At 34.0% G+C, this 27,855-nt stretch overlaps 2 protein-coding genes across 4 annotated transcripts; one reads left to right on the top strand and one right to left on the bottom strand.

The window, feature by feature from the left end:
* The first annotated feature begins 1,307 nt into the window (after positions 1 to 1,307).
* On the top strand, positions 1,308 to 13,995 carry LOC143470380 (sestrin-3-like). 2 transcript variants are annotated; one of them, XM_076968486.1, is made up of 12 exons: positions 1,308 to 1,365; positions 3,188 to 3,775; positions 4,601 to 4,666; positions 5,117 to 5,146; positions 8,604 to 8,774; positions 9,559 to 9,741; positions 10,116 to 10,367; positions 10,651 to 10,804; positions 11,633 to 11,754; positions 12,191 to 12,300; positions 12,748 to 12,828; positions 13,094 to 13,995. In XM_076968486.1, the coding sequence occupies exons 2-12, from the start codon at positions 3,191 to 3,193 to the stop codon at positions 13,329 to 13,331; spliced, it is 1,992 nt and encodes a 663-aa protein (XP_076824601.1). In that variant the 5' UTR covers positions 1,308 to 1,365; positions 3,188 to 3,190; the 3' UTR covers positions 13,332 to 13,995. The 2 variants fall into 2 exon arrangements, with proteins under 2 accessions (XP_076824601.1, XP_076824600.1); XM_076968485.1 differs by lacking the exon at positions 1,308 to 1,365 and having other exon boundaries at positions 3,130 to 3,775.
* Positions 13,996 to 18,061: 4,066 nt separating this feature from the next.
* Positions 18,062 to 27,598, bottom strand: LOC143470975 (monocarboxylate transporter 10-like). Of its 2 annotated transcripts, XM_076969276.1 has the most exons (9): positions 26,795 to 27,598; positions 26,132 to 26,217; positions 25,974 to 26,071; positions 25,508 to 25,675; positions 23,731 to 23,905; positions 20,068 to 20,255; positions 19,588 to 19,766; positions 18,621 to 18,854; positions 18,062 to 18,291 (listed from the first exon to the last, which is right to left on the bottom strand). In XM_076969276.1, the coding sequence occupies exons 1-9, from the start codon at positions 27,060 to 27,062 to the stop codon at positions 18,149 to 18,151; spliced, it is 1,539 nt and encodes a 512-aa protein (XP_076825391.1). In that variant the 5' UTR covers positions 27,063 to 27,598; the 3' UTR covers positions 18,062 to 18,148. The 2 variants fall into 2 exon arrangements, with proteins under 2 accessions (XP_076825391.1, XP_076825390.1); XM_076969275.1 differs by having other exon boundaries at positions 25,974 to 26,217; positions 26,795 to 27,594.
* Between the last annotated feature and the right edge of the window lie 257 nt (positions 27,599 to 27,855).

The raw sequence follows: 27,855 nt of genomic DNA on the forward strand, positions 1-27,855 counted from the left end.
TGTTCACGATATTGTGTTGAAAACTAACATGTTTTGGACTTTGAATAGAAATTGTTATGTGCTTGTCATTGTTGCAACAAATTGGTATAAAGCCATTTCAAAGAGATACTGGAAAGAAGGCAGTTATATATCAAAAATCTCAAAAAACTTGAAGCTTTTAAATTGTGTTCCATTTAACACAATAAAGCGATTCGTATAATTATTTTAACTTTCCTTCAATTATACAAAAGGAAAAAAGAAAACTTAAATAACCATTTTTCTCATTAAAATAAGAAACCTACTACAGATTTCAACATGTCTTGTATAACACATTTTGAGTATAACTAAGTGTCAAAAAAACCATAAAAGAAACTTTCCAAACCAGGAGAAAAAAATCTACCAAAATAAAATTTAACATTTCAAATCATGGGAAGTTTTATATGATTTGTTTCTTAAATTTCTTTTTGGTTGTTTTGGATTTTAGTAATTATATTTTACTTTATTCCATCTTAGTAAATTGTGTTTCTCATTATTCCATTTGTTAAAATTTTGTGTTGTTTATTTCTAGTTTTGTTTTTATAGTTATTTTTTTTGGTTGACTCTGTTTGGAAATATTGCATCCTAATTGTTGTCTTAGTTATTGAATTAAATACATTTGATGTATCCCATTCTTACCATTGACCATTGCTAGACTACAGTAGAATTCGCTTTGTATGACTACCCACTTTATATAACCATTTTGGTACAGTCCCGAATTTTGCCATATAAAATTATCTGTGTATTATGGCCAGTCTTCCAATATTATGACCACTTTTTCAGGCTTTTTTATTAATTTTTCATTTCAATTATGTAACTTGACAGTGGCAATTGTGCCACGTGTATCATCAATTCATCTACTGACATTCATTTTGATGTTGCTATGTAATGTTAATGTAATAAATTATGAAATCGATTTTTTTGTCATTTTGTGCCTAACTGCATAGATCCTGGTGTGGTTAAACGGTGCAGTAGCAGTTTCAATTATTCTGACCATTAGTATATTATGACTAAAATGATCTAGTCCCAAGGTGGTCATAATAGGCGAAGCGTATTGAGCGTAATGTAATAAGTGTTGTATATTGTAGCAAATAATGTATTTAATTTTACAGAAAAATTAAAAGCTTTTAGTAGAGCCAAAGTAAGTAAGAATTTTAGTTACGTGACTAAAAAGCAAAAATATTACATGACTTTAGTGCGTGTTATCGGGAGCTACAAAAGTCACTTTATGTGTAAGTTCATCGAATCTCTCACTTTCGTTTATGGTTAAGTGATATTACTCTGGCATTTCAAAGGTCGTTGTCTTTGCATTAGACCCATGTGCCCGGTGTTTGAGGCTTAAACATAAACGTAAGATTGCCTTACATTTGCTTAAGATTGTGATGGTATATCGCTGTAAGTAGCTGTACAATCGTGGTGATTACTTGATGTACCAGTAGTATCAAAGTAATTTCAAATCTATGACTCAATATATACTAACTTATCCCAAGCCAAAATCTATGTGTCAGGTAATTTTACTCTACACATCTAACTTCTATTTGTTGCCAAGAAATTAAATACAAATTTTTACATAATATTTGTTCCCTCAACCAACCGTATGACTTGCATGTGCGTGATATACATGAGGTTAGGCAGTAAGTTCGAGTTCAAACAAGAGCTAGGTAATTGTCGATATGGGCGCATTGTCTGACACAACAGCATTAGTAAAATTTAATATTGCATACGATATAGCATACTTTAGCAACCAACAATACTTTGATTGAACATAGTTGAAAATTTTTTACAGAAGACTTGTTAGCATTAATTGCTTAGTAATTATGTAACAGTGACCGCTGATGCTTAACCATAATGTTATGTCATCTGCAGAACTTTACGTAGTTACAGAAATTTTTGAATTACATCCAACTCTAGTTTTAAAATCATTTGGGAAAACTAGAAAAATAAAGAATAAATCTAAAACTAATCCAAATCAATCGATACATATAATTATATATTGGTGCAACCACTCAAAATGTAATCCCAGTTAAGCTCTTGAAACTGATTATCTAAATTTGCGGTATGTGCTGATATGTTTTTTTCTTATCCTTTCTCATAATTTAAACCTATTTTTTCAGATTTTCACCTGTATTTTCATGGTATTTAATTTAGATGTATTATTCCTGTAGTTACATATCACAATTTCTGAATGCTAACTTTTGCAAATGTAAAAAGCAGATTTAAAACAACAAAATCTTTGGTTGATTGAGCTTTAAATACCAAGTCAGCAACTAAAAGTATTATTTCTTCTCATTACACAAAAATTTCCAAATTAAAATTTGGCACACTGCTTATAATGACAAAGTAAGTGAACAGATCATGGAAATGGACATTGGTAACTGAATGAATGTCTTTTATGTGGCAATAAAAAAGCCTGTAAGGTATTTTGGAAAGTAACTAGTGACTGTGTCGCATTTTTGCACTAGAAACTTTCAGTTTTAAGTCAAATCTAGTAGTACCATAGCTAAATCTGAAGGTGATACAATCTACAGACTTTCCATTCATTGTCTTAATGGAAATTAATTTGGATTTGAATCTTTTTCTAGGTGCCATGTTGCTTCAACTTTTATGGTAAATATTCCAGCGTTTTTTTTGACACTTTCAATATATAAAAATATATATATCACTTAAATGTACTGCAAAAATATCAGGTTTAACCGTTTAAGTATGAGAGATTACATTGGCAATATGCCATATTTTCCCATTTAAACCTTTATAATGGCTTGTATAAGTGAACTATTCTCTCATATCCTGTTATAGCCATAAGGTTTCTTTCAACTCTTCACAGAAGATTGATTATATTGGTTCATGCAAACCCTCCAGAATAATAATACTGTATAAAGATGCTTTAAAAACTCTGGTTTTTCTCACAGTTTGATCTACTGTACTATATAATCCATTAATTAAAGGACAATCTCCTGATTGTGTTGAATCCAGATTCCATTACCTTCCCTATATTTTAGAAAAATGTGATAGTTTTGTAGTTAGTACTTATTAACTTGTTAACATCTAATCTTGCATTTTACTGCAAGGTTATATGTTGCACATTGTATGATCTGTATAGACTTGACCTCATAAATGTTATATGTTTCTTATGTGAAGGTCAATAATTGACATGTGATGCTTTGCTGTATAGATAATGGATCATAATCTGCAATCACTATCGTTAGCTTTAGCAAAACATGAACGGAATGGTGTTTTATATGAGTCCTCACTTCCTGTATTGCCAACAAACTTCCGAAAACAAAATTTTAATCATATAAATGAGAAGATACGCAATAACTTTGATCAGCAGGATATGGAGAAAAAGGGAATTCTTCATCCTACGAAGACTGGCGATTGTTTTGAGCAAATAACATTTGAAGATATGGAAAGACTTTTTTCACAAATTTCAAGCAAAGATGATGTAGTTAGGAAATCTGCCTTGGCAACTTTGTTTCAAAAGGGTATTAGATGGGTGAAACAAAGCCATTACCTCCTCACGGATGATACTTGCACAGTTACTGATGCTAATTGCAAGAATACACAAAACCTAACTGAGAGCTATCATTCAGCAGTGAATTCAGTTCATTGCATTTCCTCAAAATGTGGTTTCGGCAATAACGGATGCAAAAAATTTACTTGTGTTGTGGAATACTTTCTGGCATCAATATTGCGTCTTAGTGTCTGTTGTCCATTTGGCGATGTGAAGTCAACTTGTGGGGAAATCTTGAAAGATTTAAAGGTGGGGTACTGTGCACCAGTGTATGATATTACATTTCTCTAAAATATGTGTGATAACAATTATATGTTTGAAGGGTTGACATTTTACTAATTTTTATATATTTGGTCTATTTTTATATAAAATCCTTCTGCTAGGTCTGTTGTAAAAATTTCAAATTGCAGAGGCATCATGAAAAAGAAGCCAAGTATAGTGTTGTACAGTTGCTAAGACTGTAATACCATAAAAAGATGGCTAACTCCTGCTGTGTTTCAAATGGTTTTATTCTCTGCAAAACAGAATGCACTTGGGTTAAATGTAATTATTGCTTTGTTGCTGATCTCATCATAAATAATTGCTGACTAAGGAAAATTTATTTGCTTCTACTCTCATTTACTGTAGCTGTCAAAGTGAACACATTAAGCTTGAATTTTCATATCTAAACACAGGCTCTGTTGCTCTTCTCGTGACATGGAAACACAAGTTGCCCGAAGATATATATATATAAATACATAAAAATTCCCTGCAGTGTTAGTCATAGAATTAAATCATAAAGATTGTTTTTTGTCCATGTTTTTTAGAATTTGGTTTTTTTAGAATTAGGAGATATAAAAAATCACAAAAATTCATGTTTATACACATTTTATTTTATTTGTACTTGAAATTATTTCATGTGGTGTGCAAGGTGCATTATGTATTTCAGAGGTAAGCCATAAGGTAGATGCTTTTTCCTGCAGAGGTAACGTAGCATACTACCATTGATATGTAAAAATACTTGAAACATTGAAAGCATTTTCAATTTAGTAAGAAGTAATGTTGTGTACTTGATTTATGTAATTCTTTGTTTAGGATTCCAATGTTCTTGCCTCTCCTGCTGTAGAACTGGAAGCAAGTCGTTTCATTCCTGGGGACCAGGTAAACATTGAGATAATTAAAACAGTTAAATTGCAAAAAACATCTTTTTATGCAACTTTTTATATTAATGATACAAAAATACTAATGTTTCCAAAAAGATAATACTTGGTGTTCTTCAGCTCTAATCCTAGTTTTAGTACCGTAGTTATTAGAAAATAGTCATTAGTTATTAGTAGTAGTTAATAGTTATTAGTAGTTATTAGAAAACATTGGCCAGTGTACAATTCAAACTTTGTTAACTGTGTAAATGTTTACATGAGTGTAATTCGTGACATAATTCTAACGAAGTTCAAGGTATGTATCACTTCGATACCGCACAGAAATTGGAAAACGACAGTCGCATTACTCGGAGTGAAACTTAGATTCTTTAATTTTGTTGATTTTTGTGCCTTTACCTATTTTCAACAACTTTTCCATTCACTGTGTTTAACAACGTTTTTCTATTTTTAGATTTATCCACCAGACACTGATGATGAGCATGTGAGTATTTTTGTGGTTCTTTGACTTATTAACACAATTATATACATTATATAACCATTTTTAATAGCCTACAAGCTATAACCATAACTTATGTCCCTAACTGTGAATTTCAAACTAAAATCTGTGCTATACTACCACTCTACCAGTGTTTAATGTAAACTGATAAAAAACACTTTGCTTATTTGTAACATGAAACATGACTTTAGTGCGTATTGCTGAGGTCAGACTTGGTTTGGTGATAACTGATAAGCAAAGAAAGTATGATAATTGATTAATTAATTATCATTGCTTGATGATTATTGTTATTATTGACAGGATTACTTGACAGGAAAGCAAATTTAAAACACTGAATCGATATTCTGAATTCAAAATTTTTTAGAATAAGGAACAAGGTCATATTTAACACTGCCTCTATTCACATCAAAAATTTTGGTTAATAGGAACAAAAAAATTTTGAAATACATATAGTGAAACAAAATATTAACTACTTTTGTTAATCTGTTGTTTACAACTTCCAAGTTATTGTGGCCATGATTTATACCAAGAAAATATAGGTATATTATTCTTTTTTCTGTAGATCAGTAGTTCTCAACATTTCATGACTGTAGGTCGTTAAAACTAAAAGAAATCATGCTTTAAGGACCGCCAGCGTAAAATTGTATGTGTTGCCTATAATTTACATCTACAAGAAATTCTAAAATGATTGATTGAGATGTATAATATAAAGAAATATAACCTGAAGAGCTTGTTCCACCAAAAATTTGAGTTTTTTAGGAATTACTTCATCATAAGGCAGGCATGTGTAACCTTTTTCACTGGAGGGCCAAATACAAAATTTTGAATGACAACGCGGGCCACATGATTTTTTCAGAAAAAATTAGTATCATAAAACGACTTTCCTATGCAGTTTATATAGTTAAGAAATAGATTTAATGTAGTCCACGACACGAAAATTTCCATTGCTTTGATGTAAACTGCATCAAATAGTGATGGCTAGTATGAACTTCTAACATTTTGCTGAGCACCACGCGGGCCGCTTGGAACAACCTGGCTGCACATGTCTGTCATAAGGCAACAAACCCATAAAAAGTGTAAGACGAAAGAGAACATAAAAAGATTAACAATCAAACTAAATTTATCAAAAAGAAATTGTTGACTTTTTCCTGCAAAAATACTCACAGGTATTTCAACAAATTAATGTTGTCTCCGCATTGTATTAAAATAACAATTTTGAGAATGTGGAAGGCTTACGGTTTTGTTTCCTAGCGAAATACAGTCAGATCTCGTTAATCTGGACCACTTTGTTTCGTCATAAAATGTCGGTTTAGCGGAGTATCCGAATTATCGAAAAGCTAAAAATTAATCAATCTTGTAAATGCAGCACGGTGTTCAAAAATCCGTATACACCTTACTCCAATTCAAAGTGTGCATGTGCATAGGAGTTTAAAGAGTGAAACTGCAACATTGTTGTGTGTAGATAATCAGCTATTGTTTTCGTCAACTAACTACTATATCTAGGACAATAGTGAATTATTTTCGCTTCACTGTTAATAATCTGGTTTATCGGATTTTATTGCTATTTATTTAGCACATTTTTTCCAAAACTTTTATGTCGGAGTCGGACAACGGGGTTTCCGGATTAAAGGGGTAAAATTAATAGGAAGAAATCCGTTTCCAGCAGTTTTGTGTTGGATAACGGGATTCCGGCTGTTCGGAGTTCGGATTAACGAGGTCTCACTGTACATGATTGAAAAAATTTCCATGCGATTATTTTACAGTACATTTAACCTGAAGTAACCTTTTCCATTTTGGTTGTCACGTTTCAATATAGCATTTGGCTAAATAGAAGCAGTTTAGTCTCATATCACTATAAATACAGTGTGAAGTTATTAAGTCATAATGAAATGTCGAGATGTCATTGTTGTTTGATTTCAGATCAATTTAGATATATTGCATGATGCCCAGGTTATAATTCAAATTTGTTGTATTGAAACTGTTATTACATCTTAAGGATTTATAACTTGAGAAACACTGCTTTAGATTATACTATGCTTAACAAAATACTAAAAAATGTCCCTATCTACTACAATTTTCGGTATCATAAAAAAAATGTTAATCTAGTCTTGAATCTTGATGTTGTTACTGAATGTTGATCACCAATAAAATAGGTTTTCTTAAAAATACCAAACAGGTTTAAAGAGCAGAACTTGTCATTCAATTGGTTACAATTAACACGCATATGTCCATATATACTTGTGCATCTCAATTAGAGTTTTTAGGAATGGCAGTCACATGAACAATGTTTGCATAAGTCTGGATTCTTTGGATCGAAAATGTGATATGTCAGTAAAAGGTCATTAAAAGAAATTTTAAGTCGTTGGTTTATTGTAAAAATTCAAAGCAGTGTGTTGCTCTGTGTCCTTTGAAGAACATGTCTTGCATACTTGTATGCTTAGTTTTGCATGAATACTGTACAATTTGTCAAATTGTGAGGCAGATTAGGAATTGACCCAATATTCTAGGATTCCACTTTAAGCCACCACAGGAAGCAAAAAGTAGAAAACAAATATGTATTATTCACTCTTTATTTTATGTTATAAGTAGAGCGATTATTTTTTGACCTAAAAAACGAAAGTTTTTGACCTAAAAATTGAAAATTTTGACATTAAAAAACTTTTTTTGACAAATTTTGACAAACTCAAGTAGTTAAATTACGCATTACGCATTACACGTACAAAAAGTTAAAATTTATTGTAGTAAAGAAGGGCAAGATGTGAACACAGACCTAGCCTATTCTGAAAAGGGAAATGAGCCAATTACAAATCACTGCCAAAAAAACTGCAACTAAGACACAACAAAAACTGTTCAATACATTTGTCTAAAACTCTAAACTAAAGATACATGAAGTTATTGAACTATCTAAAGTAAAACCGAAGCAAGAGCTGATTCACAATAAGTAGACAATGGGCCATTTACAACAGTATAAAGTAGGCTACAAGGTGTACAATGTAAAATGACAAGTTCACCTACAGTGCAATCTCGATGACACCACGAAAATGCAGTTTGTAAACAATTTTGACAATTTTTGACCTAACACGGTAAATTTGACGAGTTTTTGACTTTTTTTGACAAGTCAAAAAATAATCGCCCTAGTTATAAGTTACATGCCTGCATACAAAAATTACACTAAACTATAACATAATGTGTTTATATATATGCAATCTTCTTCTAAGCTCAAATAAAAGTGGTTGTACTTCCAAGATTATGTCCTACCATTTTTTTGTTTAATTTTTTTTTATTAGATCCTATTTGTTTTATTTCACACCGTGCCTCTGGAACATTAATTTTTAGAATTTTTTTATTTCTCAATGTTGATTTAATTATTATGTGAGTTAAAACTTTGCACTTTGTCACAGCTGCATAGAAACTTCAACAAGAGCAATGCGTTTTCTTGCAGGTCTACGCACTTTATGTGAATAGTTTCATGCACAATTGTAGACTAGAACATCTGACTATGGTAATGGCATTGCATCCACATTACCTGCAGAGTTTTCTGGAGACAAATTTTCTTTTGCTGCAGTCAGTAGGAGTCCTTTCATATCAGTATAGGAACTACATTGCAATAATGGTAAGTTGTCAAGTGGAGCAAATACCATTATCATATTAACATTGAGAGTAGTGATGAGACAATTAATCGTACTCAGCATTGAAAATAGGAAAAATTGTGCATTTTTTTGAGAATTAGAACCTAAAGATTTCTTTATATACAAATCATGATTCCTCAAAACATTAATTATTTATTTATAAACACATTATCTGCATTTTTGCACCCACATTATCTGCAAATAGGCAGATATTAAGGGTTGGTTTCTTAACCATATTAATGTCACACTTTTATTGGTTTCATCATGATAATCAGCCTTGAAAACATTTGGGAATCATCTCATCACTAGTTGAAACTCTTCTTTGTTATGCTGCTGCTGCAATGCCGCATGTAATGTCATCTATTTCTCTTTAGTGTTACTTTGTGTTGTAGTTTGACTCCTTTTTCTAACGTAGTTGGTTCATAATAGTAAAAAAATTGTTTCTTATCTCTGCTATTGTATGTGTTGTATGTATTTGTATTTGGTGTAATTAACAGTTGCTAAGGTTTGAATGTTCCATATGAGTTGGTGATTTTTTAACCGATTGTTTAACTGTGTTATAAAAAGGCAACTTTAGCCAGCAACAATCTCCAATTAGACCAGTACTTTGCATGTAGATTTTGTAGGTTTCATCTTATTATCAAAATTTAACTTTTGAAATTTTTTTGGAAGCATAATAATTTTAGGGTATGAATGCTTTCTCCAGAGGTCTACAGTGTACGAGTAGCAGGTTGTTATGAAAAGACAATTAAAAATGGTATTTTATAGGCTGCTGCACGTCATCAGTGTTCTTATCTCGTTCATCTCATGGAAGCTCATTTTCTTCTGTATGGTGGTGATAGAAGTTGGCTTAATGGATTAGAGCACGTTCCCAGAAAGTTAAGCAGTTTATCTACCCTGAACAAACTGCTGGCTCATCGACCATGGCTTGTGACACAAAAGCACATAAAGGCATGCTTTAATTTTATTGTTAACATAATACAACATTGTGTTAAAAAGTAAAAGATATTATTTCAGAAATGGTACTGCATAATCTTAATACAACAAGTGTGCATTTTTTGTATTTAATCTTGTCTTGAAATGTGTGCAAGATGGAATGCTTTTGTTAAGTAGAGACTAAGGACATAAGCTTACTTCACTTCACTGTCTAGCTTTTGTGCTGTTCTGGGAACTGTAAATGTAAAACTGCAAAAGAACCTATAAAGTTAAATGTGTAACAGATTTGTCTGATTCAGCATTTTATATGTTCACTTAATCTTCAAGGTTTAATTTATTAATCAATGATAAATTTGTAATCATTTACATATGTGCTTTATTCTTTGCAGGAGCTAATTCATGGACAAAAGTGGCAGCTCCAAGAGCTGGTGCAAGCAATTGTGCTTCTTTGTCACTTCCACAGTGTTGCAATATTTTGTCAAGGTACTGGTGTCAATCTTGAAATTGATCACGATGAAATCAATTCATTTTACTGCAAAGATCCAAAGTTGTCATCATCAGATGATTTAAACAGCCTAGCATCTGAAAATGACAAGTCCTACCTTAAATTTTCTTGTGTAAACACCATGGACGCCGTACCTGTAAGTTTTTTTTCTCACTCAAAACAATACAATAAAACACGCACCTTTCCAGTTTGCTATAGCACAAGTGATAATAACATCTTCTTTTGTTTTATGATGTATAAATCTCTGTTGCAAACACATTCACTAGGTAAAAAAAACTTTTCGACTGTATTTCTCATTTCAAGAGACTTAAACAGTCTTAAATCTTTTTATTCTATTACTATTGAAATTGTATACCTATGATTTGTTACTTGTTACTTGTTATTATTTTAATGCCATCTAATATATTACTTGTGTGTAGAAAAGTAACCCAATAGACGTTGTTGAAACGTTAATGGAGAGAATGAAGAAGTTTGATGAGGTAGGATCAACCGAAGAAGTGACAAGGGAGGAGATGAATAGACGGTTTGAGAAAGAGAAGGAGGAAGCATCATCACAAAACTTTTTACCACAAGGTTTGACATCATTGTTGATCTGTTTAACCTACCCAAATAAAGCCTCCTTGTAAATACCATGTCGTACGATTACGAATGTAGACAGTTTATCAGATTGTGGTTTCTGCCTGCTATTTGCTATGAGTAGGAGTTCAGTAAGGTGTTCTGTTATTGCGTTTAATATGAAAAGGTTCTAATTGAAATTGAAGATATCAGCATTGATAACATTTATTTCATTAGATGCTAGTTACCAAAATTGGAAAATGTGTACCAAGTAAACAGCAAATGGCCAGCAGTTTCACAATATCGGAAATGGAGCTGAAATTGACAATGACTTTTTAACATGAAATCAATTTAAAACCAATTCCCCTCTTGCCTGAACTTCCACACTTGTTATCATCACCAAAAACTATTTCCCTAAATTGCAATAATCCAGTCAGCCCATTAAGCTAATAAAAATAATTTAAATTAAGCCGAGTTTTATAAACTATGTACAACCAGGCTTACTGCATTCTTTTAGCTTATAGCCACATGTCGCTTGACTAGGTCTACTTTCCTTGTCCTTGGATGGTGATTACTGATTGGTAATAGGTTCTGTGGTCTGTAGTGAAATTTACACATAAAGAATTAAAATGTTAAAGCAACCTGTTCATTTTTTAAAAAATAACAAAAAGACTGAAGTTTTAAAAGGTATAACTACAGGAGCTGTAGTTATACGGAGCTGCCACTACTGTAAAAAATTCAAAAATAAACTGTATTTAGATATAATCACTTTTCTTTATTTTTTATTATTTTGTTAATTCCCTAGTTATAGAATCTTATATCTTTGAGCATTGCTTCCTTTTTCAGGAGTTTCTACGTCACCCAATAAGACATCATACTGCGACCGATATGTGATAGATCCAGATTTCCGATATCAAGATTTTGCAAAACGTGATGACAGATCTGATGTACCTACATTTAGGGCACAGGTAAATTCAAAAACATATGTGTATTAATATCAATCTATATACAAAAAAGTGAGTATTGGAGTATGCTGAATTGGAAAATGGCATTGGTGCAGCTTGGATAGTGCTAGTTCTAATCGTAGTCTGTTTTTGTATGATTAAAGTTATTATTTATCTGTCCCACAGAGTAAAGTCTTGTTTTGATAACTGTGAGCTCCCTGTATTATAAATAATTTCCTGTAGCAAGTAAAAACACAACTTGAAAAAATGTTAAATACATGTTAAACATGGTAGGATACATGTCAAATAGAAGTGTTTTTGCAGATTCCTTTAATCGGACTGATAAATTCCAACGTATTTATAAGTTTTAAATATGATATTGTAATCCTTGTTAAATATAATGTATGAAACACATACAGTACTACGGATATGTGATTTATATCTTTGTGAAATTTCATAGGATTACAATTGGGAAGACAACGCGTTTTATGTTGTCAGTAACTATTACAATGATGTTGCTGAAATGTTGGATGACAAATTTAAGATTGCCTACAACTTGACATATAAAACGTAAGTTGTGTAAAGTTTGCTTTCAGATGATGAGATCTATGACCCAGAACCCAGGCCTTTTCAGGTCACTTTTCTCTTCAAACTTGTTTTTAATCTCATTGAAATCCATCCGTACCAGAAACCTTAATCACAATTGTTTGTTTACTGTACACTCCATTAAATGTGTTAATAAGCCAGTTGAAAACGTGGACGAAATTAACATACTGTAGGAACACATTAAGCATGCGAATAAAATAAACACAATTTGTTGACTGCGATGTGCAGTTAATTTAGCAGTTCAAAAATTTCCACCAAATTGATATTGGATCACTTATCATATGCTTATCAGTATAAATTTAATCAGTCTACTCTAATCTGTTACATTATTACTCCTTGCTGCAGTTATTTTGTCTTTGATTACCATTGCTGTTAAGCTTCAATAGAATCCATCCAGGTTTCTGTTTGTAGGTTGGCGAGTAAAGATAATGTTGATACTACTTCCTTGAGGAGGGCGATTTGGAAGTATGTCCACTGTGTTTATGGAATTATGTAAGTCTCACAACGAATCTTATATGTACCTATGGTCCAGGCTTTGTAAATTAAAAATAAGGTCTTTGTCAGTTGCCAACTGGTATGAAATCAACAAAAATTTAACCATGTTTGATATGGAATATTTCTAAAAATTTCTTATTAGTGTTGTGTAATTGCATCAATGGTTTACATTGCTGTAACCATTTTCAAAATTGAGCACTGAATAACAAGTGCATATGTGTCCTATGCTTTTTTACTTACATAACATATCGCATCCTTTCAGGTATGATGATTATAATTATGATGAAGTTAACCAACTTTTGGAAAGGTCTCTAAAAATGTTCATCAAAACTGTGAGCTGCTTTCCTGAGCAAGTGGAGCGGAATGTGTATGACGGCTTCTGGAAACAATTTCGTCACTCGGAAAAAGTCCATGTCAATATCATGTTGCAAGAATCGCGTTTCCAAGTCGGTCTTTTGTATGGCTTGCGCGCCTTGACTCAGTGCATTACGGACAGCTGAATACGATGATAATGTTATGGACGACGTCTTGTGCACTAACTTGTCGAAAATTTGATCAAGCCATTCAAACTGAACTTCACACCACCATTGTATCATAATACAGAAACAATATATCATGCAACAGTATTGCATTTTTGTGGCAAAGTTGTGCAAACATACATCGCATAAAACACCATATGTTCTCATGATTGTTAGTGCAATTAAATTTGTATGGAAGAATGCAAACCTGGAAAAAATATTGCCTTTTGTATTTTACACGATCATGATAAATTTTTGATTTTCGTTCAGTGCTATCTACCTATATTATGAAAGCGTTTTATCAAGGGGCCGTTATTTCAAAGAATTGTTACATGACTGCAAATTCGTGAACTTAAAAATGTGTCTTGGGTTTACAGATTTTATTCTCTCTATGAATTGATTTCAAACGTTCAACTTATGCCTGTCTGGTGAAGTTGCGTTGGTCACTATCGAAACATCTTTCTGCTTAAGTTAAACTGCGCTTTCAATGTATATTATATGCTTGTTGGTCTTCCCGGAATCCCAGTTGATTCTCTTTGGACTTTGAATCTGCCCCTTAATATTTTGTACGCTGTTTGTGTTTTCTGCTGTCTTTACCTTTTTGAAAAGATGTGTGTGCATCATCATTATCAAGAACTCAAGAATGGGTAGTGTTATTCTTTCAAAGAGATAGACGGTTTAGCTCAGTGGTCCTTAAACTGGAGGGCGCGAGAGATGAAAAAATGTCTATTCTATATATATGTCCATTTTCATCCACTTACCTATGTGTAAGTGGCTTTTCTACACTCGTGAATATAAAGACAAAACCTAGGAACAAACTTGACTGTGAAGCCGACCTACGATGTGCAATATCTTCTACAAATCCTCGAATTAAACGTTTGGCTTCCCAAAAACAACTACATCCTTCACATCAATGAAAGTTAATTGGAAATAAATTGTTTTGTTTAATGCATTTTTATTTTGCGATGGGGTGAGGCGCGGATTTTTTTGGTACCGTCAAGGGGGCAAGTCCCAAAAAGTTTAAGAACCCTTAGTTTAGCTGAACAGGAAATATGTCTTGAAGAGGCACGGGTTTTTGACAAATGTTGTCCATGGTTGTGATGCAAACTGCTTTGCCAAACTTCGACTGACTCTGATTCTGTACATAGAGAGAAATAATTACGGTTGAATGTATCCTTATACTCATTCGTCGACTTGCATGAAATCTGCACTTCTGTTGTCGTTAAACCCAAAATATATTGAATGGCCGGATGACCGTGCGTGGAAGAGAAGCAAATTTTTCCATATTATAAGGTACCTGTACCGAATAAGGCCCATTGCTCATATTTCGCAAACCCGTGCAAATAAATAAAAGATTTTGTCCCTACATAAAAACTAATATAAATTCATGATGGTTTACCAGATTTCATCCTTGTCACGTGATCAACCGATTCGCTAGAGCACAACAAAAATTTGATACTTGCAGTTAAGGTGGTTTTGTTATTTTAGAAAAAAAGTAAGTGAGAATTTGGCCGGTTAAATGAACTGTTGTCTGCCGGCTGAAGTTTTCATGTAACAACCAACTTAGTATTGAAAAGGATAATGCACTTTTTTTGCTAAAACGTTTCTGATGATAAAAATGTGAGGTTTTTTTCGTGAATGCCACATGCGCCTAATAAGGCCCATACAGGTTGCTTGGCTAATTGATTTCCAGACTTCAAGAGTGGTTCCAGTCATCAGTTGGCAAATTGTTGCAATTACTTTGATGCGCCTAGTGGAATCTTTTTAAACATTTGTACAACTTAAAATGTGAAATTTCTAATAATGTTATATGTTGTCTATTACTATGTTTTGAATCAAAATACTCACAAAATTGGTGGGCCTTATTAGGAGCCTATGCTCCTAATAAGGCCCATTTTTTTGGAATTTTTAATTTCTTTATAAAATTTTTTTGAGGGGTTGTCAGTTATTGTGGTTTGAATATGTTGTAGTCATATACCCTCACTAATACAATACGATTTTTCAGTCTATTCTCATTTATGGTTCTTGAGTTATTTTCAAAAAAGTGTTAGGTGGGCCTTATTCGGTACAGGTACCTTTAGTTCAAATTCGGATTTTGGGTCAATGGAAGATATGGCTGAGAGTTTCCAAATAAAACCATGTAAAAAATAGGTTTTGCATGTCTCTTCCTTATTTACGGCCATGTTGCTTTAATTCTGAATGTTCACTTTGCCAATCAATTCGCTGGCGTACTAATGGACCGCAGTGGCGTGAAAAAATAATGGAAAAATATTACATTTGCAAAGCAAAATACATTGCTTTTACAACTTCTTTGTCGCTGCCCTGAATTTGACTGTTGCATTTTGACGAAAAAAGCCGCGGCTGTATTCCTGATTCGTCTTTGTTTGTAACATGCAATTGGACCACCAGCAGAATAGATCCTTTTTCCTTGCCCTAAATGATTTCATACAACCAGCGGGGAACGCGTACTGGTTGTGCAAAGGCTTTGGTTTTGTAAAAAGTAATTTAGCACAGACAGATGGCCTAACTGATTTTAAAGGGCTTACAGCCTCAAAATAAAGTTTCTTTTGATGTCGTTTTGTTGTTACAAATTATGCACATAACTATATTTCTTTTGCAGCTTTAGTTTGTTCACGCAAAATTATTATTATTAACTGTATGATTTCAAACGAGTCGGTCACATAATTAATTAATGTAAGCTATAATGTTCTGATGTATCTTTCAATTTTATGATTTAAAATCAGCTCAAACACAGTGATTACGTAAGCTAGTCATATTTTCGCCACGACTAGCTGCATATATAAATTGTGTTGTACTTTTCCTATTTTTTTTTTCTTTGTTCCAAAACAATACCAAGAATGCAAACAATACATTACAAGGAAAAAATGAACAGTCGTAAATGGATGAAAAAGAAAATAATCCATTTTTACGATGCAACATGATTTTATTTTGTCTTACATGTGGCAACTCTCTCTAACTGACGTCTTGACCCACTAGTGACTAAGGTAATAAACCTGTTAAGGTAATACGGCCTGTTAAGTTTAATGTGCACGACGGTTGAAGTATCTCTCAACTTTGTCCGAAGACACATTACTTTCGGTGAGAGTTCAGCCTAAAGATTACTCCTAATATATCGCTCTCTCTTCTTTCACTGTTGTCTGCTATTGCAACCTTGCCTGATGTACTGGCCGGGCTTGTTGTTATCAACAGTTTTACACCATCACTATTTTCATGACTCAAACTCATTACCAAGTTTAGTTACACATTTTCTCATACAAGTGCTTTTTTGTTAACTTCAGTTTTTGTAAGTTTTATCTTAGTTCAATGTTAATCATCAGAAGCATTAAACAGAATGAATGAATGTTGTTGCAATGTCGGGTGAGCGGTAACTGATACAAGTTGCTCTATATTTTAAAATGGTATTTTATGTAAAACAGGTTATCAGTTTATGAGAACACAAAATATGTTAGACCTATTACGCTATTTGCGATGCCATTTTAACTGTAGTGAAATATTTGCCATAGAATTAATATCAACAAAAGTGAAATTCTTTTCGCGACAGGCTACTTTTTTGCAAAAAAAAATACAACGTTTTGTGCAGTCTTATGCTAGTTTCCCTTAAAACAAAATTAACAATGCATTTGAGTTCCTGTTCAGAAGCGGTGAAATATGATTCACGCTGACTTAAGGTCTCATTTGGCTAAAAGTCGGCGTTTAATGAAATTGAATAATAAACAAATTTTTTACGGGTGACATTCAATTTTTTTAGATGAAGATCGTGACTCTAAACGTAGTTCTAGAACTCCACAGTTTCGTTTGCCTGCATTCTTGCGAGAGTATAGAGGGCATTGCAGCAGATATTCAGCCGTGTCCTCTGCGAAGCTACACCTGCATTGTGTTGGACCATTGAGAAGTCTCCATTTGGCGAGTTTGCTTCGAGTTCTGACAACTTCCGTACAAAGTCTGCTGAGGTATCTCCAGGTTGCTGGGGAAGCGTTTCAGCTGGTTCGATGTTAAGACCAGCATTTGAGGGACATTCCTTGAGGCTATATTTCCACAGTTCTATTTTCGTTTCCTCGGCATGCATGAATAGAGGAGGTGTGCAAAAAGTAGTTTTTATTGATTTAAATCGTAGGTTGGTTGTCTTTCACCCATATTGCATGTGGTTCTGGCCGTTCATTACGTTATAGCTTTCTCTTCTGCTGTCCGCTTTTGGTCGGATGTCCGGAGGGGCTATTCCAACAAAGCAGTTGGTGTCGGTAGGTTTTCGGCATCCTGCAATGATGTGGTAACTATAATTCAAGTCAGGGTCGTGATTTAGACTTTTTAGGCATGAGACGATCGGGTCCATACTGAGCATGCATATTCAGCGACAAAGAAACATAAGGCTAGTGTTGATGTTCTCAAAGTGTGGGTTTGACCCCCATTGCGAGGAGATAAGCTTAAGAAGGATGTTGTTTCGTGTGTTCACCTTTTTGCAATTCTAGATACGCTCTTAATGTTTTTAGATTATTATCAGGGATGGAACATTTTTACTGCCTAGCTTGAAGTTAGCGGGATTACTTTCGTGATTGAAACAAGATTGTTTAACTTTAATCATGACCTAATGAAACTTATGCGTCGCGCAGTTTTAGCTTTGCGCTAATTCCCCTTGCAAAATCACGGCTAATGCAAAAAGTCATTTTATGCTGCTTTGTTGTCATATACAAAAACGCAGTTCAATCTTTTATTAAATTACATGTAAGCAGGTAGCGCACACAAAATTCAGTGCTTGCATATATTTATTGGAAAATTATATTTCACTTCCCTTGAAATAGAGGAAGGGTGAAGGGTTTGTCATTCTTTGCCTCTTCTCCTACTTGGTATTTATCCAGTGCATTTGTGGTAGGAACGACATTATTTGGACGATTCATTTCGGCATCCGCGTTGCGATTTCTTGTTTCTTTACATGTCAATATAAAAGCAAGTTAAATAATACGACTTTAGTGTTTTTAACTCAAACAGAATACATGCTGTCATTTCGATACACACTAAATATAACTTTATCAAAAGCAGCAAGCAAATTTAGCTCGCTTTAGAATTACCCAATTTACCAGGGAAAGCACGTTATTTAATTTTAAAATAAAGACAAACTTTTTACAAAAATATTGATGAAATGATTTTTGGGAGAGGATATATTTTTACTTTGCGCACTGTGCAATTAAAAATTATAAAAAGATAAGAAAAATTTTTTTTTTTAAATCTAATGCGGTTGTAATATGTAAAACTTACGCCACTCCTTGAACCACCGTGTGGACACATTGTGCTCCGACAAATTTTTTCGTCGCTGCAAATTATCAAGGTTGAGATGGCTTGGATCAATGGACAATATGCTACTTGCAGGCACTTGAGGCTGATGCTTGGCCCAAACGGGTATAAGACACAAGGTAAAAGCCGACAGAATCAATGGTACACCAGCTAAGTAAAACGCACCATCATAGGAACCAGTAAGTTCACGAATTTCTCCTGCGGCAAAATCATAATCGTTTAATCAAAGGAACGTGGGGCCAAGCGGGCCACTGTGATTATCTAAATAATTATGAATTTAGGTTTTTTAGGTATGTTTATAGGATAGCGGAAGGTGGGGAAAACAGGACGATGATAGCAAAAAATTCTTAACTTCGGAATTAATTTTTCTCGGCTAACTAAAGTTTGTTCAAAAGCATTTACAACAGTGCTACAAAAAAGTAGACAAAACACCAAGAATGCTAACGAATAATCGCTGCCAAAAAATTAAAACGTCCTGTTTGCCTCACCCACAAGACACTCATGACATTTCCACTCACAAAACTTTCGTCACTTTCCTAGGTTTCCCCGGTGTCCCTATGCTGAAAGTTAAATACTAGCGACCACGGGGGATCTATTTCCAAGACCGTAAACGCCAGTCCTATATATGCAATGCGTGTGGGAAATGCCAAATGCTAACAGTCTTCTAATAATAATAAATACTAATAATAAACTCTCCTCAAAGCTTTTGCGAAATCGTAAAAGTAACGAGTTTCAATTAATTCCGCATTGCGCAAAATTAAAAAACGAACCAAACGGTTTGTTGCACTTATTTAAAATTGTTTCAGTCAAAAAATGCATTGAAGTCTAACTTATTACATCTGCATTACAAGAAAAACATTTAGAATATTTGGTCTCACATCTTTTGTAACACAACATCCTGTTGAGCACATCACGTTAACTCTATACATACCTGCCAATGGTGGACCCATAGAACTAACAGATATAACAGCAAGTATACATCCCCAAGCCAGAGACAACTTTTCCGCCCCAACAAGATCCAGTGTCATAACCGGTAAAAGAATTTCGATTCCACCATCTAATATACCCAGAGACAAAGCATAGAACAATAAGCCACCTTTCGAACTGAAGCTAGATAATGAACAAAAGTTTAGGCGGTAACTCAAGCCAAGCTAATTATAGTTTACTGAATAATTAATTATAAATTATACTAATATTTCTACGACACACAATAGCATTTAGTTGCATGCAGCCTTAATAGCTGCAAAATTTGTATCAAATAAAAATTGTTTTGTGACTATTAGTTTATAGCAAACTGGATGCGATTGCGATGGTTTAAATGTCCGCTGAGCTTTATTAAGTGGATACCGATGGTTGGGAGCCCTGGATCTACCAGCAAAACACGGTATATCGTATACAAGCTCGAATTTACCTTGGTCTTGTCAGATTTATCACTCCCATTAAAAATGCGCTGAATTGAGACAAATAGAGGCGATTGACGTGAGGCGAGTCTGCAATTTTACCCGTAATTAACCTACTGACTGTCGCGCTGATGCCCATGTACTGGAGCAGTGAGGATCCAAAATGACGGGACAATTGTAGATCGGTGGATAACTTTACCTGAAACATAATTATATCGTTAATATATCACCTATAAAAAGCTTCCAGGTAACAATCAAGAGCTATACTATAGTATTACGGCAATTGCCTGCTTCTGGGCCAAAAGAAGGATATGTTGTAGTATAACCGTTGTACAGCATATGGTTATGGTAAAGAATTTTGTAACAATTCGAGATTTGCGTAATACACAGCAATGACAGCATATTGTACTGCAGAAAACGGTTGCTCCAACAAAACGCTAAAATATTATCAAAAGCGTGTCCTATAACTTGGAAATGTAGGCCAACACTATACAACTAATATGAACGTTTATGTGGTGGTTTATAGTTAAGCTGAAATGCATGCCATCAGGCAAAAATAAATTTGTTGCTTTCTGGGCCATGCATGCGATAAAGTGTTGCCTACCAATTGCGGAAATTGCTGTTCCAAGAACGTATAAGCAGTTTGCAGAAAAACGTCATATTGCAGGTACCGGTAGGTAACATCGAAAATAACCTAAGATAATATGCCATATAACTAAAATAGCGTATCGCATATACAAAAAAATGTTCGTCGCAAAATCAGATTTGGACAATAAATGCATTCGATTCATGCAGTCGGCCCCCAAATGCTGTCAACAAAGCGTCGATTTGCGAGAAATCTTTTGAAGTACTCAATGACATGGGCAAAAACGTCGGGCGCTACACTTTATACCGAAAGTAGCGAAAAAGCATAAAAAACATGATGATGTCGACACTGAAATATTCTCATTCTTCGTAAACAAAGAAAATCTGGGAATTAAAAACGATTCGTCGTTAAGTCTTACATTAGATTAGAAGATACTGCACTTCTTAAAATGGCTGGATACCATATCTACGTGTACGTCACAGTAGCATTTTATATGATATCGTTATAACACCGGGATAGCTGGGCCTATGAACATAATTATTAATTATACACCACCAGATAATTTAGTAGGAATTAGGCATTTTGCAACGGAAAGTCGATAAGAAATTTGATAAAACTCAGAAACACTCTTCGTGGAACAAGACTCACAGCTGCCTTGCAATACAGGATGTGTCACCAATTCATCAAGTGTCTTATTACCGCCGATCCCGCGCACAAACACAAGACTTCGTAATATACAGCAGTTTGGTGTCAGTACTCGATTTGTCTGGCTGTAAAATGCTGGTTGCTCGTATGGTAGGTTGCTGAATAACAGTAAGGCGAAGACAATCATTTTGAATCCATAACGATATTAAGACGAGTTTTATGACTGATTGAGCATCGTCCAAACCGACAGAGGTAAGTACTTTAATTGCCCTCTCAAAATTTACCATGAACTATTACTAAACTATTTATTAATTTGTTTAAAAGTTGAAATTTATCTGTTATACTTCTTGTTGCTGAAATGCGTAGATTAAATTCTTTGCTTCCCAGAGATTTTCGGCATATACTACAAAATTGACAGATCAGATATTTTCATGGATTACGTGTTTTCAAGGCTCTATGGCATGCGTTCTTATATAAAAAGGCATACTGTCGCTTGTCATTAGTGATATATCAGATTTACCATAGATTAATACAGACTTTTTAGTTTGTGCCCAATAATAACAAACTACGTTTACTCCAGGGAATCAAGACAAAGAAATATAACAAGAAGTTACGAAGCCTATGATAAGAATAAAATGTGCAGCTGAAATGAGCTAAGTGTGGCCTAGCCTTCTGTCTTTGGCATACGCTAAAGAACTACCGTTGCTAACGTACTGCTATTAAGTCTAGGCTTCCGGCGGCGTGCCGACGTTATTATTGTATTAGACAGCGCAGACTCGTTACGTTACGTTCATACAGAGGCACTGCAGGTGGCTGTCGTAGTTATAATGCCTCAACGCATGGTTTTATGCGCGCATACATTTTTTAAAAATTGATAAACTTGTAGGTGAAGTAGGAGTAAAATTGGATGTCGAATTCGCTAGAGATAACGATGACGAATATACAGTTATTAGTTATTACACCGCGGTCGTCAATCAAAAAGCTAAAAAACGGGGGAAAGCTCGTTTCGTTAGCACCATAAAAGAAATCAGGGAGCAAATGTACGGTACTGCATTTTAGCATTATCTATAAAGTGTTCATTCTGCAGAATAAACCGCGACCAGCAGCTTTTCAAAAGTGATAAATTGATTCATACTTCATAGGACAGACCTAGGAAACTTTGTAAAACTGCCAGAGAAAAGGTCGCTTTATAGTTTTTCTATATACAGTAGATCATTGTTCGAATTATCTGGAAAATGAATTCTAGTTTCAAGGCTAATTTCTTTCAACAACCAAACAACTAATCCTATAGTTTTACAACTACAGTAAAACCACAATGTTAGATTTTTTTTCTAAAACAACTACAACAGGAAATGTCTCGAACAAATTCGTCAAAATGCGCATAATAAATGATCAGACAGGTAGACTGGACACATGCGATTTCGAAAAGGCGCACTTGCTATGTGTAAAATTGAAAGCAGCAAAAATCGTAAAAAAACGATAATACAGTAATAGGTTAATTTTATCCACGAGCTGGCGTTTCTTAAAAAAACTTTTAAACATGAATAAACGAGTCAATGCTCCAAGCAATTACATTAGTTTTTATTCCTGTAGCAACAAGAATATACAATGCAATCTGTCAAATCGCTAAATTCAAAAGTCAACCGAGAATGGGAAAGGACACTATATCCTGAACTTCGACACAAGGTAGTAAAACATAAATGCAAAGGATGTTGGTTAGCATAGTTATCTAAACCACTATAGTACACAGTAATTTGTCTGAGATTGCAAATTTGACTTTCATGCTATGATAAAATAATTTTTATCTTCCAATTGATCAAATTCTTTGCACCACTTAAACTCAGTTACCAAGCTAGTCTTTGTGCAAGTTTTGATTATCACACATTTTTGATTTGTTTTTTTTTTGATATTTTATATGGTATTGCCCGAATTTGGAACTGTTCACCATATTGACTGAACAGGAGCAAACGTTGTGAACGCCTTGCTCAAGGGCATTACAAAGGCAGCGCCACTGAGTATCGAACATGGACCGCATTACTCCTAGCCCAGGGTTTAACCAGTTTTGGACAACTCTCGCATATAACATAGAGTTATTAAGTACCAACACAGTGTCAGTAGAACGTAAGTATACGAAACGGCCTACTTATTTCCTAGCTTACCATAAAGTATTTGTTGAAATAGGTTAAACATGTTATTGGGATAATATATTTGAAGTACCGGTACACAATTTCTACTGTGATTAAAAAAATAACTGATAGAAAACCATTTTTGTCTGCTCCAAAAATATTGCAATTTTAGTATAAATATTAGCACATATATGGGAACTGTTTCAACCACTCATCTTTCTGAAATGTTAAATAAAAGACCATTACAGAAAGAGTGTGTGTGCTTAAACTGTATTCCAAAATCCACTTAAATACAAGTAATTACAAAAATTAAATACCATATGAACCCAAGGAATCAGATATCCCAGTTTAGCCAGTCCTACTCCAACTGCCCATACTAAAAAAGCTTTGTTTTTCCAGAGTGATAATTCTGCGACAATCTTCTTTCCTGACAAGTTTTCCTTTCGCTGTTGACCACTTGACATCTTTGCATCATTAGTTGTAGTTAAAGGCCTGAAAAACTGTGTAACTTTACTACATATCGATGATAGTACTTCAGCTCAACAGCCCGATCATTCGAAAATAATCAGCAACATTAAAAATTATTTTGGAAATAATGTAAGTCGTAAAAATAAGTTGGGTGACTAGAATCCCTTAGGTCCCAACATTTCTTAAAACGAAGTCAAGGCATCAGTGACACCCACCTCCTTTTAGATTTAAATATAAGTAAGACCAACACAATAGTATCGTCAGTTTAACTGCATTGTTACTTATCACGGCAGGTGCAGTATAAGCACCACCAGCTTTTTGAAATGTATTTGAAACATTACAGAAAGCGTGTGTGTGCTAAGGCTGCCACTTTCTATCAGCTAACACCATATACAGTTAACAGTTTTTGAGACACAGTTGTAGTTAACTTTCAAAGGATGGAAATAGAAATTTATAATCACGTTGTTTTTGAAAATATCTAATGGTAACATATAATTAGGATATTGATTTTTATAACAATGTAAGAATTTACAATTTTCTTCCAAGATGAAGCATAAAAGGTTTAATTAATCTGTGGTCTAGTTCAGGATTTCTCAACCGGAGGCCAGTGGGCGCGTTCTTTGGTGGTCACGAGCAGATGCCTCACTAGTGAGCTAGTGTAGTAGTAGGGGGAGATGGGCCAAAGCAGGACACAAGTTCTTTGTGCTTGCTGTGCGAAATTAGCGGCGCGAAGGCTATTGCACACGCAGTAGTGAAGTAGAAGGTGTTTTTCAATAAACAATCTACAATTTTTATTGATCAGCAGGGGGTCACGTATTTTGAGGATCTCTGTAATGGGGCCACGAGCCATTTAAGGTTGAGAACCACTGGTCTAGATGGCACTGCTGTTTTCAAAGTGACACACTGTTCAAAACACTAATGAAGATTTGAATTAAACTAATAAACACATGGATAAAGTTTAACTGATGAAGAAGCTTAAGAAATAAAGTACAATATACAGTCGCTTCACACTGAAGAAAATTTTTATTCACAATACTTCTGTTTACTTCTGCCACCTTATAAGTATATTTTCTAAGTTACACTTTATGAAACCAGTGAATTTTATGATTACTTTTTTGTTCTTAGTTGCACCATACATGAATGTATATGAAGAGGATTTCTTTTGAATTACATATATATGTTTACATAAAGTGCCTTTATTCATTGTCTTGCTCAGTGTTACTTAGGAAGGCACCAGTAGGCCAACCAATAAAGCTAAAACAATTCACAAATCAGTATTAAACTATCCCAACTGTATAGCTTGAAATCCTAAAGTTTCAATTTAAATACTGTTTGTCTTTCTGCTTTTAGTGAGAAAATGGAATGCTTTACTGCATAGCTACTTCAACCATAATGTAATATAAAAATTATTACAACAGTTAAGTATTACAACTAGTATATAATTAATGGTAATTAAACTAAAACAAAATCTAGCCCTAAAGAGAGAAAATTAGCAAACACTACTCATTACTAAGTTCATTAAAATTATTGGTACTTAATCTCTAAAATATTACCCATTGTTAGTGCAGGGAAAGTTATCAAATATAAACAACAAATTAAGAACACTTCATCAAACTGAGCTACTACCTATAAGTTGCAGCACATAAGAGTGTAAGGCCAGCACATCCTGAAATGATTCGTAGAGAACCTCTCCAACCGAAACATCGTCTTACTCCATCATAAACTGGAGCCATTACTAAAGTACCCAGAGTGCTACCTGCCAATCCAATACCACTAGCAAGAGCACGATGTGAACTGCAAAGAAGTTCAAATAATATGCATGTAGTTATGTACGGCACTGTGAAAGGGATTATACATAGAAAACTTTAAAAATACCCAAAACAACACCTAAATAAAGAATTGCAAAATGATATATTTAAAGATATGCCATCATATACACCAATATAGCAAGATATCAAATTAAAATAAACTTAAAAGTAATTTTCATAAAAATTATCTATTTAAATAGACAATTTGTTAAACAAACACCCTGAATCAAAGGCTGAAAAGCAGAACATTTAAGATTATTGATTAAAATACATTTAAATGTTACCTAAAATATCTTGCAACCATGACGGCACCTTGCGTATAACAAAGGCTTGTACCAAATCCAAATCCAAATCCATATGTAAATTGCAGGATGGAGATTGACTTCATGTAAGATGAAATAAACAATGAACTACATGCAATGATTACTCCAACAACACTAACCTTCCGACATCCATATACATTGGCTAAAGCCCCACTCACTGGTGCAAAAACCAATATGCATCCAAAAGCAATTGATCCAACCCATGCTTCAAAAAGTTAGACAGATTATATAATTTGTAAAATATAATATGTTTTTTTATGATAATATGTTAAAATCTGCACAATAACAATAACGCCCCAAAAAGGTGTTTTAAAACTTTTTTTTAATGTAAAAGCACATTAAATATCTTTCAAATAGCCTAACTGTTAGTTAATAAAATAAATTAAGCAACTACATGCAACAACTCCACACAAAGAAATTATATTGCTATCGGCTGACATTGTCTACATTACAGGCATACTTGCTGTTTTTCATAAATATTATCCAAAACACAGTAACCGAAAAGACATAAGTTACAACATACGCAATAACATTAATAGTAAGTGACTATTTTACCATAAGTAGGCTACATAATCTGCTATTAAAAGAACGCAGTCAGGTTAGGTTCAGGTAAGTATATACAAATTAAAATTAAAGTTAGGTTAACATGAGACTGCATAAACAATTTCGAAAGTTTCATTTTTTCCGGTGAAATAATGATAGCCAACACTGCCATAATCATTAAACAGATAGTACCTTGGCAAATGAATAAAAAGTTCAAGCAAAAAATGTAAATAACTTACCTGTTTTTGACAAAGACTGTTGAAACTCTTCAACTAAATCCAGATATAAAATTCCAAAACAATTATGTGTTCCTATGATTATGATATTGATAAAAAATGAAGCTAAGGTGACCACCCAACCCCATCCACCATCGGGCACAGAGTTAGAAATATCACTAGGCTTAGTGGCGGTACCCTGCAAACCGGTTCCAGTACCGGTAGGCCTGCATTTTTGGTTACTGTTGATATTGCTCATTCGGCACGCTTGGGCCTCGCCGTTGCCTTCCATTTTTGTAGGCTACAAATTCAAACTTCCAAGTAAGATAACGACGTAGAAAACTATCGGTATTGAAGTAATACCATATAATCTTAGCCTTCGCTCTGAGTTTGAGGCTGTATGCTCTTGCTACTGCTGCTGGTTGTTATACCGTACCGTTGTCCGTTAGTAGCCTACCTACTTATTTAGCAGAGCTGGGTGTTGTTGTATTCAGATTTAAACACTGTAGAAGTTTTATATTCAAATTTCTTATAGAAGTGTAATTTTTATCACTGGTCATGCACTAAGACTCTGTCCCAGGCTAAGCTGTAACTTGTCGTCTGCTTCCCATAGGTTAAGCTCAACTTGCAGAAACCAATAACATTTGGTAACTATGTAAATACCATAGATATCTTTCCATGTGTCGCAGTCACTCCGCTAAGGCCGCATTAGCGAATTGAGTATCGGGAAATTTAGAAATACACAGCAGAGCAGTCCTGCCCTAAACCTAATTTTGCGTTCAGAAAATGTTAAAATTAAAACGATTAACTCAGCATAAAACGTGCGCTTGTGGAAAATAATTAATTCATTTATTAAAGCAGATAAATCAGCACGTTTTATTGCTGGTATTCGATATTCGTTAATTTATCTGTAAACATGAATGTCATTAGAAATACAAGCGACAACGCTATGCTCAACATACTGAAGAAAAAATAGGTACAGATGCCAAAATGTATCTTCACGTAACGTAACTACTTCACCTTGCTGAAAACCGTTTTTTTAGATAAGCATGCAGGAACGCCAACGCGTGGCCATAGGTCTAATC

Source organism: Clavelina lepadiformis, chromosome 9, assembly GCF_947623445.1.
Source record: "Clavelina lepadiformis chromosome 9, kaClaLepa1.1, whole genome shotgun sequence".
Taxonomy (NCBI): domain Eukaryota; kingdom Metazoa; phylum Chordata; class Ascidiacea; order Aplousobranchia; family Clavelinidae; genus Clavelina; species Clavelina lepadiformis.